Genomic DNA, 15,190 nt, shown 5'->3' with positions numbered 1-15,190 from the left:
GGTTTACGCAAACTATTGCATGATCGCAATTGTCAACACCAGCTTTTATGTTACAGATTTATTAATTATTTGCGATGTACAGCACAAATGCATTTAAGGGAAAGCTAGATTGGCATGAGAGGAAAACAAATTGACAAATATGTTGTTAGGTGGAGATTTGGAAATAGACTTGTATGCAGAATAGGAGATAACAAAGTGTGAAGCTGGATGAACACAGCAGGCCAAGCAGCATCTCAGGAGCACAAAAGCTGATGTTTCATCAGAGAGGGGGATGGGGAGAGGGTTCTTCAATAAATAGGGAGAGAGGGGGAGGCGGACCGAAGATGGACAGAAAAGAAGATAGGTGGAGAGGAGAGTATAGGTGGGGAGGTAGGGAGGGGATAGGTCAGTCCAGGGAAGACGGACAGGTCAAGGAGGCGGGATGAGGTGGTAGGTAGGAAATGGATGTGCCACTTGAGGTGGGAGGAAGGGATGGGTGAGAGGAAGAACAGGTTAGGGGAGCAGAGACAGGCTGGGCTAGTTTTGGGATGCAGTGGGGGGACGGGACGAGCTGAGCTGGTATGCAGAATATATCCTTATATAGGTTGGACTGCATAATCCATTTCTACGCTGTAAATCTGTGCTAGACATTCCTAGCTCACTCAAGACAGGCTGGTGAGTTGGTGGGCATTTAAAATGCTGTTGGTAATTAACGTAAGTTTAGTCTGATCTCGTGCCGCTGTTACAAGATATTCCGTGAAGTGGGAAATGCAAGGGATGAGTAACCAATGATTTGGTTCATGGCCATGTTATAATAACTCTAGGATGTAGTGAATCTTGATGTTGCTACTTATCATGTGATAAGACAAACAGATAAACCGTTTCCCAGTGGGCTCCTGGAGGGGTTGTAAGGGGGTGGGGCAATGGCAGGAAGAGGTGGTGAAGAGCCTTCCTTTCTGGGAACTCTGTTGCCTACAGAGGATGGTCCCCTGCCAGAGGCAATGTTGCCTCTGTGGCTGGAAGGTTCACCCCAGCCTGGCACATGGAGGTGTTCTTTTTTTATTTATTCATTCCTGGGAAAGTGAGTATTAGTGGATCAGCCTGCATTTTATTACCCACCCCACTCACCCTTGAAAAAGGATTATTGATATGCTGCAGTCCATTGATGGAAAGGTGGAAATGAAAGTAGGTACGCCAACAGTGCTGTGAGGAAGGGAATTCTGTTCCTTGTAGCCTGGCCAGCAACCACTTCTATAGGTGCCATTTCCCAAGCTGCCAAGATGCCAGGTCTCTAATTGGGCTGTGAGGTAGATTACTGTTTTCATTGGTACGCTGGTCCCAGTGTTTGTCTGTTAAGCAGTTACCCGATGTAATATCCTTCCCACAATAGAGCTACAGGGTCCCACCATCTCCGGCATCAGTTTGAGACTTGTTTTTGATCTCTGCTGCAGGACTACGGTGATTTTTGAAAAATCTAACCCTCTTTGTCAGTTTCTGGGGTGGGACTTATTCCTGAATCAAATGTTATAAAGTTCTACTGGTCACAAAAACAGCAAGCAACAACATGTAAAAATTAGTCAGTTTCCATGTCTCATTGTGGATATGGTTCGGAAATTCGGTGGTCACCATGCATGCATTTTCTGTAAGGCTATTTTTCATTTGTCAATGGTCTATTCCATCATACAGGGGCCAATGTATGTCCCCAGAAAAATATAGATCAGTAACATGACAGAAAGCCCTAACTCATTGCAACAAATAGAAATGGATGCTTATATTAGACTAAAGCTAAATATAGAAGTTTACTTGAAATAAACACAAATTCATGTTTTTTTTTAACAGAATGTTCCAGGGTATTTCACAATGGGGGAGGTCGAGTAGTTTTGTGTGGCAATGACTGGGAAAAATTAGAAGCCCTGCAACAGGCTCTAATTGATGTTGCAGACCCCAGTTGTGTGAGTATTGTTTTTAAAAATATATTTCTTCCTGATAGATTTATTTATGGAGATGAGAATGAAAGTAATACAACTTGCTCTTGTCCCTTTTCACTGTACATCATCAAGACTTTTAAGCATGGTGAACCCGTGCAATCAATATTGCGATTGTATGACTGGCTATTTTATCGATCCATGTAAACAGGAGTGATCGCCTTAAAATACAAAACTCTACAACACTGAAAGAAAATTTGATTTCATTTACTTAATATGCAACCTCAATCATGTTCAAATGCCAGGTTCTTCTGATTTGGGCTATTCCTAAAGGAGTATTTTTTGTTAGTTTTGGTTTGAATATCTATAACAGTGTCAAAGAAAACATAACAGATGATCTGAAGAATATGATTTACACAACAGGAGGAGAGATCTAAAAATTGAAAAGTCTTATCCTCCTGACTTTAAATTGCCTTTGAATGAGGTTGTTAATGTTTGTTAGTACTGTAAAAGAGAAAGAAAATTCTCAGGCTGTTGGTGTCATGGAACATTTATCACTCATTTCTTTAGCCCTTTTAGAAGGTGGAGGGGAGCATTCCTTTAGTACTGCTGGAAATCTGTGTGGTGAAGGAACTCCCACCATGCTTGTTGAGTAAGAAGTTCCCGCATTGTGACTCTGTGATTAAGCAGTAATGGTGATAGATGTCCAGGTCAAAAATGGCTCCTATAGACCAGTTGTCCTTGTCCTTTAGGTGGTGGGTTTGTGAGGTTTCCAGACTGCATTTCTAACTATGTGGGAATAAGACCTGCAATTCTATGATCAAAGGAGAAGAAACAAAAAAATTTAAAAAAGGGAATAAAATACAAATTTAATCAGCTATAACTAGATTTATCAGACAGCGCTGGCTGTAGTAGTTCATCCATTCTGATAAAGCTCTAAAATGGGACACAAATCTCCTTGAATGTTTTGTATTTTACAATATTTTTACATTGAATTCCTCTTAATTGAAGAAAATAAAAAAAAACTGCCACTTTTTCGGATCCATATTTATGAAGACTTACTGTGGATTTTTTTTGTAGACATTCAATCCAAAGCTTGTGCTTCTGGACCTCAGTGAAACGGAGAATGTTCCTGAAGTAGCAAAGGAAATTCTTGAATCCTACGGTTGTGTGGATGTGTTAATTAACAACAGCAGTCTGAAAGTTAAAGGAGGTGCTCTCAATGTCACTTTAGAAATGGACAAGAAGATAATGGATGCAAACTACTTTGGACCAATTTCTCTGACTAAAGGTAACAAATAGTCTAACTGTCAGAGGGATAAGCTAGGTCTTTAAGACATAACAAAATAATTACCTAAAAGTTGTGCACTTGAGAACACGGTTAACTTTGCTAAGAAACTGCCACCATTTTTGGGACAGAAAAGTCATATATTTTAAATGCATTGCAGCAAATAAAGAGCGGGTGCCATGAGAAATGAATGGAAGGTTGACATAACTTTGAGAATTGTTTAAACTTGATGTGAAGGTGGATGACACTGAGAATACCGAACAATTCTGATCATAATGCACGATAAACTGTAGATGAACATGGACATGGTAGTTCAGAGATAAACGCTGGAAATAGTTCCTGGTAACATATACGGACTCAGGGCTAGAAAAGGAGATTGATAATACGCGTAGTTACATGATTGTGATTAGGAATGAGGGACCCATACCATAGGTTTTTGAAGCAGAAATAAATTATGACTTAGTAGGGATATCACAAACGGGTCAACCTGGGATTAGTTTGGAATGACATCACGGTGGGCCAAAGGGCCTATTTCTGAGCTGTACTCTTCTATGCTCTATGGTTATCTGTGCAACCCTTGAAGATGGCAATCAGTACAACAATCAGGGTTACTTAGGAACATAAGAAATATGACCATGGTCCAGCAAGCTGCTCAGCTTTTCAAAACGGTCATGGCTGAATCTTTGCCTAAATGCCACACAGTTACTCTATCTGTAAATTCTCTGATTCCCCTAGTGGCCAAAAATCCCTCAATGATATATAGGGGCATTTGGTAAGTTACCACACAAGACGTTACAGTTAGGTTAGGTTACAGTTTGTATGTACAGTTAGGACTCATGGAATTGGTTAATGTATGAGCATGCATTGAAGATTGATTAACACACTAAAACAGAGACTGGGAATAAACAGACTCTTTTCAGGTTGGCTGCATGCAACTAGTGGGTTGCATAAATATGGATCCAATGTTCAGTAACACCTGGGTCTCAGTTACTTACAGTGTAAATCAATGGCTTAAGTGAAGAGTTTGTTTTCTGACCATATAATGCAAGGTGGAAAGTAAGCTATGAGGAGAATGCAAAAAGGCTGTTAAAAATGTTTAATGATTGATAAGATTGTGGCAGATGGAATATAATGTGAGGAATTGAGTTGTTATACACTTTGGTACTGACATGAGGTGATATTTCTTCACCCAGAGAGGGGTGAGCCTGTGAATTCTCTTCCATAGAAACCGATTAAACGCAAAACATACAGATTTCAAGAAGATTTCAAGCTCTCTGATGAAGGGTCTAGGCCCGAAACGTCAGCTTTTGTGCTCCTGAGATGCTGCTTGGCCTGCTGTGTTCATCCAGCCTCACATTTTATTATCTTAGATTTCAAGAAGGAGTCAGATATCACTCATAAGGCTAAAGGGACCAAAGAGTTTGGAGGGAAAATGAGAACAGGGTATGGAACTGGATGACCAGCTGTAGTTATATTGAAGAGTAGAGCAGGTTTGAAGGGCCAAGTAATTTACTCCTGCTTCTATATTCTGAGGTACAAAATGCAAAAATGCAAAATATTTTTGAACAGTAAAAAACTGTGAAATGTTGACATTCAGAGGGATGAGGGTGTCTTTATACAGAAGGCAATGGAGTGTTAGTATTGTCACTGGACTAGAAAGCTAGATGCCCATATCCTTGGGTTCAAATCTCACCAGAGGATAAGGTAGAACTCATTCCACTAAATAAATCTGGATTTAAAAGACTAATAATCAATAAAACATTGGTTCAGTGGTGAGCAATGCTGCATCACAGTGCCAGGGACCCAGGTTCAATTCCAGCCACAGCTGACTGTCTATGTGGAGTTTGCACATCCTATGTGTGTCTGTGTGGGTTTCCTCTGGGTGCTCTGGTTTCCTTCAACAATCTAGGGATGTGCAGGTTAGGTAATTAGCCATGGTAAATTCAGGGATAGAGGGATTGGGTAGGGGGTGAGTCTTGGTGGGTCTGGGTGGGTTGCTGTTTGGAGGGTTGCTGGGGAGTTGATAGGCTGAATGGCCTGCTTCCATACTTAGGGATTCTAAATTACAAAAAGTTAACATGCAGATATAGCAAATATTTCGGAAGACACATGATATATTAACATTTCTTACGAAGTAGTTGAAAATGAGAATAAATAGCTCTTGCCATAGTTATGTAATGCCTTGGTGTGACCATCCCTGGAGTACAGATTTTTAGAAGTTGAGAATCAAAGGTTATAGGTATTCTGACAGCAATTAGAATTTAGGTGGAAATTAGACAAGGTGTTATTAAATAATGTAACAAGGTCAAAGGTCATTTTGGTTTCCTGTAGTCCCTATTTCATATGCTTCTCTGTTAAAAATTGCATATGCTGAAAATTTGAATTTCATGCTATCGTAGTTGATCCCATGGATATAGAAAATAAGAGCATGGCTTACTCAAGTTGACATTTAAGGGTGAAAATGGCAAAATTAACAATGGTATAATTGAGCCTACTGGGTTAGAACAAGATGGTAGTTTGCACTGTGAAAAGATAAGTAGTAATTAAATATCCTGCAATCCTGAAGAGAAACTGAATCTTCAGGAAATCAACTCAAAGTTAAATAATTCAATGTTTAAAATTTTCAGTGTTCAATATCATATTGAATTTGTAATCATTTCAGTACAGATTTTTAAATATTGTTAAAAAGAATTATGGAGTCAAAACTTTTCATCCTGCAATCATCAGATAGGTACAGCAAGGTACAGCAATTTTTACAACATAAGTGTGCTGATTGTTTGGACTCTGAATTGGATGGAGGTGCCTAGTTTGAATTTCATCAGTTAACAAAGATTGATAGTTCACAGTTCCCGTTGCATCTCCAGGCAAATCAATGTCCAGCCAATCAGCACCCTCTCCAAATGTTGTTGAAATTTTTCTTTTCATTCATTCATTCACAGGATGAGGGTGTCGCTGGCTAGGCAGCATTTATTATTAAACACTAATTGCCCAGAGGGCAGTTAAGAGTTAACCACATTGCTATGGATCTGGAGTCATATGTGGGCCAGACCAGGTGAGGAAGGCAGTGTCCGTCCCTAAAGGACATTAGTAAACCAGATGGACTTTTCCTGACAATTGACAATGGATTCACGGCCATCGTTAGACTCTTAATTGTAGATTTTTATTGAACTCAAATTCCGCCATCTGCCATGGTGGGATTCAAACCCAGATCCCCAGATCATTATCTGGGTCTCTGGATTAACAGTCCAGTGACAATACCACTAGGCCATTGCCTCCCTTTCTGAGTTTGGTATTCTTACATTTCAATCCTGACGTGTACAAGACAAAAGAAGAAGGATGTGGAAGCTTTGGAAAGGGTGCAGAGGAGATTTACTAGGATGTTGCCTGGTATGGAGGGAAGGTCTTACGAGGAAAGGCTGAGGGACTTGAGGCTGTTTTGATTAGAGAGCAGAATGTTGAGAGGTGACTTAATTGAACATATAAAATAATCAGAGGGTTAGATAGGGTGGATAGGGAGAGCCTTTTTCCTAGGATGGTGACGGCGAGCATGAGGGGGCATAGCTTTAAATTGCGGGGTGAAAGATATAGGACAGATGTCAGAGGTGGTTTCTTTACTCAGAGTAGTAAGGAAATGGAATGCTTTGCCTGCAATGGTAGTAGATTCACGAACCTTAGGTACATTTAAGTCGTCATTGGATAAGCATATGGACGTACATGGAATAGTGTAGGTTAGATGGGCTTGAGATCGGTATGACAGGTCGGCACAACATCGAGGGCCGAAGGGCCTGTACTGTGCTGTAATGTTCTATATAATCTATATAAAAAGCTTGATGTCTTTTATTTAAACAGCGTTTAAGCTCTGTACCAAAAATAAATAGATTTTTAGTTATGTAAACAAAATCTTCTTTACCTTCATAGAGCTTCTTCCCTCGATGATCTCCAGACATACTGGCCAGATTGTGTTGGTCAACAGCATCCAGGGAAAATTAGGACTTCCATTTCGTGCAGCCTGTAAGTTTTACACAAATTGTGATTGACATGTCTATAAATATATTAAAGAAGAAATGTCAGTGTACGCAGATGTCACCCTTTGGACGTGGTATTTGATTGCATGTGTGAAACAGAACCAAATGTGGGTCCTTCTGGCTTGCTTCTAATATCCAACTTGAAAAATATTTTAATTTGCAAAGTTGCTGATTATAGTCATTTATGTAAGCTATGCTTACTTCCCAATAAGTATAATAGTCTTGAACAGTAGGTTATTAGTAGATAACGCTTTGAACATTACAAGATATCACACCTGTATAAAGCAGAGTTTTATCCAACTGACTACGACAATCATCATGAATGTGTATCTGTTATTTTTCTATGGAATTGGTAAAAGGAATTGATTGTCATAGTTTAGAAATTTGGAATTCATAGCTTTCAAGTCTCCGATTCCATTAGTTCAATAAATGCCATAAACCTTGGATTTTGTTCCTGGCCATTAAAATTTCATCACAATTTCACATGTCAAAATGTTTGGCATAATTCTAATATTAATTATTAATGTTTATATCAATAAAGGATGGTGTTCCTATGATTCCCTAACTGGTGGTCCCCACGTATTACATTTTAATCAGCTTTTAAATATTGTCATGTACATTGAACAAATAACTATAAGGATTAACAAGAGCAGGGATGATTCCATCAACGTAATTTCAAAGATATGCACTCCATAATTTCTTTACTAATTGCTTATTGTGAGTTTTTATACCACATGCCACGTCCTTGTATTATTACCATAGCATGTTAAGCCAAAAGGCAAAGGTTTTGTGGGAGTGGGGGGTGCTGTCACTGAGGAATGTAACAAGAATTGAGTCTGCGTAAAGACTTGTGAGGAAAGATTATGAAAAATCAAGCTCTCCAGTCTAGAGGGAAGGTTGGAAAACTTATACAGGTTTTAGTAATCTGAAGCTAAATCCTAGTACACATTAGCTAATTGAATTTGCACAAAGTAGCACATTTATTTTGGGGTTAACCTTCACATTTGAGGCAGGACAGTGGGAGCTGTATTTTATTAATTCAAAGTATAGGTCACCCATGAATGCCCGAGAGGGTAATGTTCCACTCTAAATGGGGTGATGTTCATTTCCAATTATGATATGATAGAATCATGCAAATGAGAATAAGGATCTTCAACCTATGGTGGCTTAGAAAAAGCAATTACTAGTCACACTTCTTTCCATCTTTTCCTGTAAATCCTGAAAATTTTCCTTTGTCGAGCTTTTTCAGCCAGTGCATTCCAGATCATCACAACTCACTAAAGGAAATAAACCTTTGCTCAATAAGCATAAAACAACTCATGGCATACATTTCCAGTTTATGACAGGATGTTTTGCTTACAAATACTCTGTTAGAATATACAACAAACTTAGAACTTATATTTTTCTGTGTAGATGCAGCATCTAAACATGCAATGCAAGCCTTTTTTGATTGCCTGAGGGCTGAAGTTGCAGAATTTGGGATCACTGTGAGCACTGTGAGCCCAACATTCATTCGCTCCTATCACCAAATGCCAGAGGCTGGGAATTGGGAGGCATCCATTTGGAAATGTAAGTTTCAGTGTCTTCCTTCAACAACTTTAAAACAGACCCTAAAGCTTATGAAAAAATCTGTCTGCTTGAGCATTTCTTTGATATGTATCTTGCAATTCTAGGTGTGTTTAAGTCTTTGGGTGGTTGAAACCAGTTTACATTTGGTAGGAATTGTTGCCTTTGCGAATGATTGAGATAAGCTCAGTGTAAAATGTATTCTTGGAATTTCACTGAAGCTGAGGTCTTTTCCTTGGGCTTATTTAATACAATCTGACGTTTGTGAGCAAAATCTGAAAGCACTTCAATTTTAATGAACCATTTTGAAATGTAGAAACATGTATGAAAATACAATGGACAGTAATGCATAATTTATATTATAAAGAAAGGTAATTATTTTCTTTGAGCTAGCAGCTGATGACCTGGAGGAAAACTGCCATGTGACTTTAAAACTAAACTGACAGATCAGACAAGTGAAATCTTGGTCGAAAGATAATCATTTTATAATTATTCGGGAACAGGCAATGGGTAAATCTTGGGAAATAAGCTTGGGAGAAATGTTAATTATGTACCACATTTAATTGTTTTATTATGTTTAGTTTTTTTCAGGAAATGGGCATATGGTGTGCATCCAGTGGAAGTAGCAGAAGAAGTGTTGTACACGGTCAACAGAGGCAGCAAGGAGGTGATAATTGGAAATCCAGTGCCCAAAGCATTTGTTTATTTGAGAACATTCTGCCCAGAGATCTTTTTTGCAATTGTTGCTGCTGGGATCTCAAGCCAACCCATAGCAGCAGAAGATGAACAATAATTTATTTGCATTCACTTTACTGTTTCTACATTTTCACTGCTCCATCTGTCTCTTCCAAGTCTGAAGCTTAATGTTTCTTTCTGATCAATGCATCTCTTCCAATTTGCCAGCTTTTAGAATAGCTTCTTGCATAAACATTACTCAACTTTCATATTTTCCCTTTTGTCTCTGTTTCACTTTTAGAGGCTTAGGTGTTCTAAATTAAGAGAGCAGGTTGTATAAACTTGATTTACGTTCTCTTGATTATAGGAGATAGTAGTGTTTAAAATGAGAAAGGAATTTGATGGTGAAGGTACATATAAACTATTTCCTCAGGTGAGGGAATCAAGAGCAAAGGGAAAATCTTAAAAACAGAACTTGGCCATTCAGGAGAGAAACCAGGAAACACTTTTCAAACATAAAGGATAATCTGGAGCTCTTTCCCCCTAAAAATGCTAAGGATGCCAAGACATTTGGTGCTTATTTGGAATTTGACAGGCTTGGCTTGTTTTTACTGGAGTTTAGAAGAGTGAGGAATGATTTGATTGAAGTTTATAGTTTGACTGAAGATCTTGAACCATCTTGACAAGGTGGAAGTGAAAAGATATTTTGTCTTATGGGGTGAGTCCAGAATGAGGGGATAATATTTTAAAATTAGGGATTGCTGTTTTAGGACAGAGATAATGGGATTTTTTTCTCTTTCAGTGTGACTTCCAAAATCACAGAATTGTAAAGTGTAACCAGGAATAGATGTGACTATGAATTTGGGACATAAACAGATCAGCCATGATGTTAACGAATGATGGAGACGAAGGGCTGCACAGTCTACTTCTAATTTGTTAGCTCATACAAGATGGAGCTAGATAGATTTATGTTAGGTAAAAATGTCAGAGTATTTGGTGAAAAGTGAGGTAAATGGCGTTGAGGTGCATATCAGCAGAATAGTTTCAAGGTCCTGACTAACCGAAACCTGTTTTCAGTTGATTTTATCTCATTTTGCTCTTTAATATCGCTCAGAGACAAACTGCATCCAATCAGTTTTACCGAATAGGACCCTTGTGGTGCTGCGGTAGTTTCTCTACGTTTTATGTGAAAGGCCAAGATTTTCAGTCCTACCTGCTCCAGTGGTGTCATAACACATCTGAACAGGTTGTTTAAAAGTATCTGCACACCAAAACAATTAGTCAGCTTTATACTAAAGCACCTCAAAGCACTTGATAAAGCTGTATGAATGTTGCCCCTTTGGGGATAGTCATACTATTTGCCCTCCAATTCAGGAAAGGATGTAAGAATTACCAGGTAAAGAAAGTCAGCCGAGGAAAGTAACTCATTTAATGGGACAAAAGTATTGAGGCAAAATTGATATTGCTCAGTTTTCTAATAGTTGTGTTGCTTATGAACTCTAGGAGTTTTGTAAGCTTTCTCATGTTCGGATGGAGAGAAACTATTTCTTCTAGGGGAGGATGGAACAGGGGGCATGATGTTCAAATTAGAACTATGGTATTTAGTGGTAATGTTAAGAATGACTTCTTTATACAAAGGATCATGGAAATCTGGAGCACTGTCAGCCACTGGAGAGTTTCTGAGCCTAGGAAAATATTTCGGAACTGAGATTAATGAATTTTATCAGGCAAGGGTATTAAGGAATGTGGAACCAAGATGAGTGAATGGAGTTGAGGTGCAGATCAACTACGATCTGACCAATTTGGGTTTAATAATTTCTTTCTGTTCCCAGGTTCTTTCAAATTGCAATTGAAATAATCTGTTTGTGACAACATTAGTTTGTTAACACATTCTTGTTGTTGATTTCGTTTTCAGTGACAAAAAAATGCAACTTTAAGTAGATTAAGTTGTCACAGGAAATGTACTGCTTTGACCAGGTAAAATATGTGCCCTAATTCTGTGATAAAGATTGTGCTGTTTCAATTCATTTTTATGAATAACGTTAGCTTTGAGTGAAAGACAGGAGAATGGAACTGGAGAACAACTAAATGTGTTTTCGATCTAATTCTTGTCTGAGACCTCTGGAGGCATAAGAATCGCCAATGGCAATAAAATTTCATTCACTGAAAAGAAAATTAATCAATGTAGCTCATGAGTTTAGATTTCCACAGCATCCTCAATCTTTTTGAGGTATCTGTTCATATTGTTTATACTTAACATTTTAATTTTTTATCTTCACATTTGTAAATGAGCAAAAACGTGAAACAATCATTGCTGTTGCATCTGACCCAAATCATGGTTTAGTATGTACACAAGTATAAATAATAATGATTTTTATACTCTCCACATTTTCTCGCATCTTCTCTTGACTAATAATGGTTCTGCAATGGTACCAACAGTCATACAGTGATACGGTTATATAACATGGCAACAGACCCTTTGGTCCAACTCGCCCGTGCAGATCAGATATCCGAAACTGATCTAGATGAAAGGAGTCCTAATTCGTTGGCAAGTTGGCAAGAGTCTGATTAGAACCACCTGATTGATAGTTAACTGCCCAGGCTTTTTTCAAGCAATATTCAACTTTCATCAACCAGTTCAGCCAAATATGATTTTAAATCCACAATAAAAACTGAACACGTAATCAATATTAATTATGTATGAAAATGATTCAATTTGTTTGAAAATTCTTCAATGTTACAGCTTTAATCTGCAACCTACTGCTTGGTGTAGGCCATCACTAATAAAGCCATATATTTAATTCTCTCTGTCTTTTCTTCTCAATGACCTTCTCTATTAATTATATTGCAGAGAACACCTTATATATTCTTGAAATAATCACTGAATTTATGGCATTGCAAATACTGGATTGATGCTAAAGCTAGAAGATGAAAGTCATCTCAGTAATGGTGACCACACTGATTATCACTGATTTTTATAAAGACCTATCTCATTTACTAATGTTCTGCAGGGAAAGAAGTCTGCCATCCATACTTGTATCAGTGATAATGGGAACTGCAGATGCTGGAGAATCCACGATAACAAAGTGTGAAGCTGGATGAACACAGCAGGCCAAGAAGCATCTTAGGAGCACAAAAGCTGACGTTTCGGGCCCAAAGATGAAGGGTCTGGGTCCGAAACGTCAGCTTTCGTGCTCCTGAGATGCTGCTTGGCCTGCTGTGTTCATCCAGCTTCACACTTTGTTATCAGTGCCATCCATACTTGTCTAGCCCATAATATCATCTAGACACAAGGCAATGTGGTTGACTCGTAACTACCCTTGGAAATGACCACAGTAAGCTACTCAGTTCAAATGCAATTATAAATGGGCAACAAATGCTGGTCTTGTCCATATCCCATCCCATTAAAGAATAAATTTTTAAAAAAACCTGCTTTAGAGAGATGACCATTAGTGACAGTTAGTTATACTACAAGCATAGCATAGTTCTTTGGTGAAGTAGAGGCCTAATCTGAAGATCTGCATTGGTATGCATTTGTACTGAACTCTGCTTACTGATGTACAAATGCCAATTTACTCTGTAATGCTGAGTGATATACTGGTAGATGTTAAAGACCCACTTTCCTTGCTTATCTTGAAAGCTTTCCTTGTGAATTATGAAAACAATAAATCACGCTGGCTTGCCCAGATAAGTGGAGTACTAATATATCAGTCCTTTTGTCAGCCTTGTATTGAAACTGACTAATAAACTCTCTAAGCAGTTAAGCAATAAAAGCTTTTGAAAACTAAGAATTTGAATGCATGTATTGATACAGTCGTAGATATATACAGCATGGAAACAGACCCTTTGGTCCAACTCGTCTATGCCAACCAAATATCTTATATTAATCAAGTCCAGCATTTGGCCCATATTCCTCTAAAACCTTTCTGTTCATATACTCATCCAGATTCCTTTGAAATTTTGTAATTATACCAGCCTCCACCACTTCCTTTGGCTGCCCATTCCATATTTGCACATCCTCTGCATGAAAATGTTGCCCCTTAGGTCTCTTTTATATCTTTCACTTCTCACCTTAAAACTATGCCCTCTAGTTTTGGACTTCCCCACACAGGTGAAAGGACCTCGCCTATTTACCCTATCCATGCCCGTCATGATTTTGTAAACATCTATAAGGTCACCTCTCAGCCTTCAATGCTCCAGGGAAAATAGCCCCAGTCTATTCAGCCTCTCCCTACAGATCAAACCCCCCTATCCTGGCAACATTCTCCACAACATCCTTCCTATAAGAGGGAGACCAGAGTTGCACACAATACTCCAAAAGTGGCCAAATCATGAGCTGATCTGAGTGTGGCTTCCAGATCTGATGTATTTTCAAATCAACCTGGTCAGAGATGTTATTACACAGCTCTGGAGCAGGTGGGACTTTGACCAGGGTCTCTTGGCTCAGAGGTAGGAACACTACCACTTTGGCACAAGAATACCAGTTTTCAGATCAGATCTATTTCCCTCAACAACTTGTCCAGAGGTGTTATTACAAATCACCAGGCTCAGAGAGAAAGAATCCCTCATCTCCATCTTAAATACATTCCTTATTTTTAAACCAAGCAGTCACTATCACTGCACCACAAGATCCTAAAATGAATGACAACACTTCATTTGCCTTCTTGATCATTTGCAATGGTTGCTTACTAGCTTATAGTGATAATTTACCACAACACCCAGGTCGTCTTCTACCTCAGAGTTCTGCAAACATTCTCCATGGAGAGGAGCAGGGTATAATAGGAAGTCAGCATCACTGACAGTAATGACGAAGTGAGGACCATGAGACAGGCAATCAGCATCACTGAGAGGAAGCGGGCAAGCCAAGAAACTTATGACAAGCAGCTGGCATCACTGAGAGGGACAAATGAAGTGAGGACACTTGAAGAGAAGCAGTTAGGCCTGTGTGGGACCCAGGACAAAAACAAGAAATAGATTTTTCTAGTCTATATTCAATGCTCCATATTCTATTTAGCTAAGACATGCTTATTGAGTTCAGTGCTGCACTGTGTGGAAAATCCTGGACATTTCTGGCAGTCTGGATGACCAAATATTCAGGAGATACGTCTGGCAGCTGCTCTAGGTTTTGAAGATTGAGTGTCACCTAGGGGTATCACAGTGCGTTTATGGGGCTGAGAAGATTGTGGAGAGCACATTTCAGGATGTGGGCACCCCACAGCTTAAAGGAACGCAGGCAGAGAGGGAATCCATCGAGTGCAGCTTGCATGCAAACCACTTTTTGGCCTTTGGAAAACATTGATAGTGACATTTCCTTCTATGAAGGTCAGTCAGACCTAAAGCCACGGCACTGTGGGTGCTTCAGCTGCTAATGCCTTTAGGGCAAATTTGAACTATATTGGCAGGGGGTTGGGATCCTGAAAGGAGTTCAGAGGAAAGAGAAGCGGAGATGGAATTAGAAGTTAAAACATGAATAAGTGAATCTAGAAGGCAGAAGAATTATAGGCCAGACATAAAAGATGCTAGTTTAGCACGGCTACATGCAAAAGATGATCTTACAGATAAGTGTCTGGGTTTAAGATGTCTTAGCTATTAGATTAGATTCCCTACAGTGTGGAAACAGGCCCTTCAGCCCAACAAGTCCACACTGCCCCTTGAAGCATCCCACCCAGACCCATCCCCCTATAACCCACACGCCCCTGAACACTATGGGCAATTGTAGCATGGCCAATCCA

General features: G+C 39.1%; 1 protein-coding gene across 3 annotated transcripts in view; it reads left to right on the top strand.

The window, feature by feature from the left end:
* dhrs7cb (dehydrogenase/reductase (SDR family) member 7Cb) overlaps nucleotides 1-12,532 on the top strand; it is a 45,966-nt gene extending 33,434 nt beyond the window's left edge. For all 3 annotated transcript variants that reach the window (XM_048555481.2, XM_048555479.2, XM_048555482.2), the window contains exons 3-7: nucleotides 1,819-1,931; nucleotides 2,985-3,195; nucleotides 7,111-7,203; nucleotides 8,631-8,786; nucleotides 9,365-12,532. In XM_048555481.2, coding sequence (XP_048411438.1) covers nucleotides 1,819-1,931; nucleotides 2,985-3,195; nucleotides 7,111-7,203; nucleotides 8,631-8,786; nucleotides 9,365-9,576 — 785 coding nt within the window. In that variant the 3' untranslated portion in view covers nucleotides 9,577-12,532. The remainder of the gene's footprint in view (nucleotides 1-1,818; nucleotides 1,932-2,984; nucleotides 3,196-7,110; nucleotides 7,204-8,630; nucleotides 8,787-9,364) is intronic.
* The last annotated feature ends 2,658 nt before the right edge of the window (nucleotides 12,533-15,190 follow it).

The sequence above is a fragment of the Stegostoma tigrinum genome, chromosome 22 (genome assembly GCF_030684315.1).
Source record: "Stegostoma tigrinum isolate sSteTig4 chromosome 22, sSteTig4.hap1, whole genome shotgun sequence".
In the NCBI taxonomy this organism is placed as follows: Eukaryota; Metazoa; Chordata; class Chondrichthyes; order Orectolobiformes; family Stegostomatidae; genus Stegostoma; species Stegostoma tigrinum.
The sequence above is the reverse complement of the archived record's forward strand: the minus strand, read 5'-3'. Positions and strand labels throughout refer to the sequence as shown.